This window comes from Solanum verrucosum, unplaced genomic scaffold (assembly GCF_900185275.1).
Source record: "Solanum verrucosum unplaced genomic scaffold, falcon-dt-bn FXZP01000151.1, whole genome shotgun sequence".
Taxonomy (NCBI): Eukaryota; Viridiplantae; Streptophyta; class Magnoliopsida; order Solanales; family Solanaceae; genus Solanum; species Solanum verrucosum.
The window spans coordinates 2,738,655-2,745,249 of record NW_026020202.1 but is presented as its reverse complement, the minus strand read 5'-3'; the positions used below and the strand labels follow the sequence as shown (position 1 = coordinate 2,745,249).

At 30.9% G+C, this 6,595-nt stretch overlaps 1 protein-coding gene across 1 annotated transcript; it reads right to left on the bottom strand.

Moving 5' to 3' along the window:
- Positions 1–1,512: 1,512 nt before the first annotated feature.
- On the bottom strand, positions 1,513–4,820 carry LOC125830075 (metal tolerance protein 4-like). The gene is made up of 7 exons (XM_049509298.1): positions 4,535–4,820; positions 4,268–4,440; positions 3,422–3,620; positions 3,154–3,332; positions 2,926–3,076; positions 2,703–2,836; positions 1,513–1,723 (listed from the first exon to the last, which is right to left on the bottom strand). The coding sequence occupies exons 1-7, from the start codon at positions 4,704–4,706 to the stop codon at positions 1,544–1,546; spliced, it is 1,188 nt and encodes a 395-aa protein (XP_049365255.1). The 5' UTR covers positions 4,707–4,820; the 3' UTR covers positions 1,513–1,543.
- Positions 4,821–6,595: the final 1,775 nt, after the last annotated feature.

The following is a 6,595-nucleotide window of genomic DNA, read 5'->3' as shown; positions in this document are numbered from 1 at the left end:
TTATATCCAAACTAATCATTTAATGGACTATGTTGATGCCCGTTCCTTTACCAAAATTAGAAAGAAATTCCTTCATGTGGGTAAGAGAATAAAAAATTAAAAAAGAAAGAAGAAATATCATACACAAATCATGTGTCTTTTTTCATATTTGTTTATTATTATTGTCTTTTCCACAACTTTTCGTCATTATTAATTCATGAAAATCGTAAGAAAAACTACGAGTGTGAATTGTTGAATGATTTGCTATAATTTGTTTGCCAACTCTTTCTTATGTCATACCTCGAATTTCGTTGAATTTTGAACTTAATCAACTACTGCAAATAATCCTTGAGATTTTTTAAGAAGAAGAAGAGTACAAAACTTTAAAAAAATGTAGTTTAAAAGTGAGAAGAAACTCCTCTATTTATAGCTAACAAATAGTAGTATGAATATGTGCTAATTGTGCCTTGTCAGAAATGTTACAACCTTTTGTAAAAGTCACTGCTCATCGGAAAAGTCACCACCCTTTGGAAAAGTCACCACCCTTTGGAAAAGTCACAACTCATTGAGAAAAGGCACAACCCTTTGGAAAAGTCACAATGTTTTGGAAAAATCACAACCCTTCGGAAAGTCACAACTCATCAAAAATGTCACAATCCATCAAAAAAATCACAACTTTTGGAAAAGTCACAACACTTTGAAAAAATCATAACCCTCTAATGTGAAAAGGAATCTATTTTTAATATAATACTAAAAATAAATTGAGTATTTTTAATTGGGGGTAATATAGTAATTCAACATTCAAGTTTAGGAGTTCATGTTTTTAAGGTGGTGTATATATATGTATATATATATATATATACACACACCAATATATCTCTTATTAATTTATTTTTTCAATTATTTTACGTATAAATTTTCAAAATTAGAAAAAAGGTAACAACAATATTTTTGCAAGATTAGAAAGAAGAAAAAAAATAACTAAAGATTTCAACCCTCCAGAAAAGGTATAATCTTGATTGAAAATTTGAATATGAATATTTTAATTTAATAAAAATAAAAATTTAAGTTATTTTTTTGTAATAGATGCTTAAGTTGGTTTCTCTCTATAAAATAATCTTAATATTAAAATTATATTAATATTTGTCCTTTAACGTAATTTGACTCTCATAAGCACTTTCTGAGGAAGATAACAATTTGCTTATAAAAAAAACACTTTTCAAATGAATTAGCCAAACACAAATTGTTTTTTTGTTTTCAAAAGTACTTTTTTGAAAAGTTATTTTAAAAAAGTGCTTTTTTGAAAAGCTATTTTAAAAAAGTGCTTATAAAATTAAGCAATTTTTAGCAGCAATGTCAAACAAGTTCTTAGTAGGAATTTAAATAGAGAAATTTATTTTCTCAGAAAACATGTTAAATGTATATAGTAAGGAAATCCAAGGGTAACACATAAGGGAAATGACATTCTTTTTTGTAAACTTATCAAAATCTCAAGTCTCACTCTTCACATAGAAAAATGAGTTGTTAATATTACATTGCAAGAAATAAAACTAGTATATATTACTTAAGGTGGACTGTTGGGAATTCTACTCAAAATATAGTGTTCAGGTTTGTGATCACACTCATAATCTAGATGAACAAAAGCACGTTCAACTTCTGAAAGTTCTTCAATCTTTATCTGAAGTGACTCTCCAATGGCATGAGCTTCTTTCAGGGGCAAGTCTTCTGGGAGCTCAATGTCAACCTGTTTGCATAGCAAATACTTAGTCAATGTGTTTCAACTAAATCCTTTTGTTGGACTATACAAATGAGGCACAAATAACATTTTTTTTGTGTATTTTTGAATCCCCCAAACATAAAGGATGTTTTCATTTTAGTTGCAAATGTAGTTCAAAATCCCACAAAGCCATTTTGATTCTTTTGGATTCATTTATCATGTCTAATCATTTTCATAGCCTCATTATATTATTTATTACTTGTGAGAATAGATGACATGATTCTCTAGGAAATTATATGTATTTAGAGGATGATTTTCAATTTTGAAAGGTAGAGAAGTTGAAAAGTTTGATCAAAGTCAACAATCTAGGGTAATGAGTGCAAATTCAAATTTCAATAGTTTGGTTATGTTCGAAAGATGATTTTTGACTTGGTTGGATGGATGGAATGGATCACAGGGTGTTTTTGAGTGATTTGAACCTTCGATTGAATTTTTGAGTTTTAAGAAAGTTGAGTTTGACCACGATCAACTTTTGGTCATGACGACCTTGGATGGTTGATTTGATGACTCCAATAGGTTGATTTGCACTATGGTTTGCATCGAGGGGATCTTGGTTGAGTGACCTTATTGCGTTCGGAGACTTGATCCAACTTCATCTGCATTGTTACTTTATTTATGAAAGTTTGGAGATTTAGACTATTGTGTTATTATTTAAATTACTTCCACATTTATATTATGTTTTGTATCTTCTTAAAGGGGTGGTTTACCTATCAAGGAGGGTTAGGATAGGTGTCATCAAGATGTAATTTTTGAATCGTGACACTTTTTAAAAAAACTTGGCTCCGCCACTATTGATAACCATCAAGTGTTGAACCTGATTTTCATAAATAAACAGTTGCGTGTTGGTCAACTTATAATCTTACCTAAACAATATCATATCTCTTTTCTATCCATTTTATAAAAAATTAAAAATGAGAAAACCACATCACAATAATAGTAATCTCACCTCAACAAAGTAAAGAGCTCCAAAAGTGTAGGCTCTAACAGTGTCAACTCTTTTTATTTGAGGATCATGCCTTAGGACTAGATATGTAAGTTTCTGCAAAAATTCAGGAGGGGCTGATTGTCCAACTAGAGAAACTGCATAAAGGAACATTATATATGTAAACATCAAAATTGGCTTAATGGTAATTGCATATTAGTTGAAAAGAGAATTAAAAAGAAAGAACCTGCATTTTCCAACACAGTTCCAGACCAGTTTGTAATTGTATATACAGCAAGAACAATAGCACCAACAGGATCAATCCACCAATAGAATCGATCACCGAGGACAGCAGACACCAAACCAACAACATTTGTGACTACATCAAAGTAGTGATCCTAGATATCATGATTCCATAACATGTAAAATGATGCACAATTTTAAAAAAAGAACGAATGTATGTAGGAGAAAAGACCTTTGCATATTCTCTAACTATCTTATTCCCCGAACTTCTGCAATAAATCCACAAGACAAATTTTACTCCAGTAGCTGTTAGCATAATTGCATATAGCCAACACAATTGCTCCTCAGTCATCTTGTTTAAAGGTGTATCTTTTATCAATTGTTCCACAGCTTGCACTAAGACTTGAAAGCCTATGCAATCACATATAATCGATTTGTCATTCATGACTTGTAAACAGTAAAAACAGAGACAAAGATATGACATGTGCAGAAGAACATACCAAGAGTTGCCATAACAGCTGCAAAGATGACAATCCCTACAGGTTGAACTCTTAACTTTCCTATAGGGTACTTGTAAATGTTTATACTCTTCATTGATAGGTGTGTGAACCAGAGAATACCACCGGCCATTAGATCAAGTAATGAATCCAACGTCGATGCTGCAATTGCTAAAGAACCACTTTTTACAGTAGCATATACCTGCAATCGATCCAAAGTAACGATAAAGTATAAAATATATCTTTATTTCCTCACAAAGAACATAATTGGATACAACTATCTTATGTCTCATAATGATGATTTGATTCATCATTAGCATTAAACTTACATGTGGTAGAGTTTGAGCAAGAAAAACTATGTAGCTAAACTAGTTGTAGCAAAAATAGCTAGGGTATATGCTTACTCTAGCTATTTGTATACGATTTATGAAAAATTCATAATAAATTACCTTGTTTGTATATTGGCAAGTGAAATATACAAACAGAGTTCTGGAAAATTTCTAAATATATAAATACAAAATTTGTATATACTTGCCTATTTATATATTCGTAAGCGAAACATACAAACGAACAAAAATATACAACTGCAGCCTCCATAGCAAACAAAATTATAGCTATGGAGCGCAATTATCTTTGTATATACTTATCTATTTATATATTTACAAGCAAAATATACAAACAGACAAAAATATACAACTGCAACCTCCATAACAAACAAAATTATAGCTATGGAGCCCAATTATCGAAACTATAGTCGTAGAGTCTTTCTTATTATGTTTGCTATTTCTGAAATTTTTTCTTAAGATATTGGCACATTTTCCAAGTGAAGGAATACAAATGAAACTTTACCTTAAAAGCAAGTAATAAGACATTTGCCCAATTAGAAATATGCATTGCTCTTTCATGTTGTATTTGCTCTAGTAGGTCTTGCTCTTCATCAATGGCATTAACTGAATCAAGTGAATCAACTTCCTCAAAGGACTTGAGAGTAGCAATTTGCCTTTCATAATATTCTTTCTCTTCTATAAAGAAAAAATTATAAGATCGTCAATAATAAAAAAAAAAGAAACGCGACAAGGTAGCAACTTTTACATGTAACAACATTAAAGGATTTACCTTCAATTAAATCAGTGGCTTTAGACAAGTCCAAAAGAAAAGGGACTTCAGGATCAAGCCATGTCTTAACCTTTCTAGGTAATTCTGAGAAGAAATCACATCTCATAGAATTAACTGAGTTTCGACGCTTTGTTATATTGACATTTCTCAACAATGGCTCTGCCACATCCATTTTTTTATTTTATTTTTCTTTTATCCAAAATCAATGTGAATTCTCACAAATCAATTTGGCATGAATTTCTCTCTCTCTTTTCTTTATATCAAGAGAGAGAAATGGATGTCAAAATTGAAACATGCAAAAATGCATGAAAAATGTGACTAAATGCCCAGATTTGGTTTTGCTCTCAAAAATTGTGGCATGCATGAAAATAATGACATGTTTGGTTAAGCTTTTTTTCATCCTTTTTTTTTGGAGGGGAGAGGTTCTAAGTTCATTTTTTATGTTGAAATGCATCTAATTATTTGTACATATGATTTTACACAAGGCCTGGCCTAAATTGCTCTTGACTTTTTCTTCAGGCTATTACATCTCATTCATTTATGTAATGGGGTCTCTATAATTCATATGTTAGTTTGGTATAAACTTTTTAATAAGATAAATGAATGATAATCCTCACTTAATCATCACATCATTCGTACACATATTATTTCTTACTAAATTCTTTCAATTTTTCTTCTTTCTTTTTTTAAAATATGATAAATTATATTTTCAAGAAATGTTTTCCATGAGAAAGTTATTTTAGAAAATATTTTTCCATCAAATTAAAATATATATATTTTTTCTTAATCTTTTATAAATTTGAAAAACAAATTTGGAAGGAGATAGGATCTTCCAAAATATAGAAATAGTTTTTTCAATCTGGAAGGGATTGTTATGACTTATGCCTATCATCAGGAGTAGAAGCCTCTAATAATTTGTATATTAAATCAAAGGGCCACAAGTATTGGTCACTTGTGTTGATTTGTTAGAGGGTTGTTAACATTGATTGTCATACCAAAGGGTAGAGTTAATATCTGCTAAAGTTACTTAATTTTGAGAATTTGTTTAGCAAAGTCATTAAACTTTATTGTATATCAATAAAATCATTCAACGTATGCATTTGGATCAACATAATCATTCAACTTATGCATTTGTATGAAGATAATCATTCAACTAAATTTATCATTAAAAAAGCCTAACATGAAAAAATAAAATTAATCATTTTCTATGTCATATAATGTCACGATCCAAAAATGGACGTGATGCCACTTGTCTATTTCCACCAAAACAAGTCAGCCTCAACCCAACGAAACCAAAAGAAATGCATAAAACAATAAAGCAAGAGTAAAATAAAGCGGATAACTTATTCATTCTATTAAAAAACCCAAAATCTGGTTGTCATGTATACAAGACACTAAATGCATAAAGTGCGGAATTTAAGAAATAAGTACAAGTCTCAATCTTTGTTTCTCAAATAGAACAAAGCTTTAAGGAAAAGGAAAAGAGGGTCCGCCGGATTGACAAACAGTTACCTCTCAAGTCCTCCAACGAGCCTCAGAAAGGGAGAAGAAGAACAATCACGCTAAGCTAGCTCAGTACCTACACAAGTGTAGAAGCAAGAAGTGAGTACCAACAACACGGTACCCAACAAGCAACCTATTAAACAAGACATCGAACTAGAAATTGAATACCCCTTACAACTCCAACCAAACCTCCTCAAACTACAATTTGCACATAAATCAGCCCTACCTAACAGTTCTACAATACATGGCTCACAAGGCCCAATATCAGTTCAATAGTCATAATTCCACAATTAAACGAATTGAATAAGTCAATCCCATTGTCAAGTAGTTCAGTCACACGCAACAAGTACATCAATCATAATTAGCAAACAAGTCATGTATAAGCATCAAATGCATCGAGTCACAATAATCAATCTCTTGCCGGAACCATTTTCTATTGGCTTTATAAACACTTGTCAAAAATGACCTCATCGGCAAAGACCTCAGCATAATAACACTTGTTGGCAAAGACCTCGCCATATAAATTATCACAAATCTCAACACGGTGTTCAAAAATCA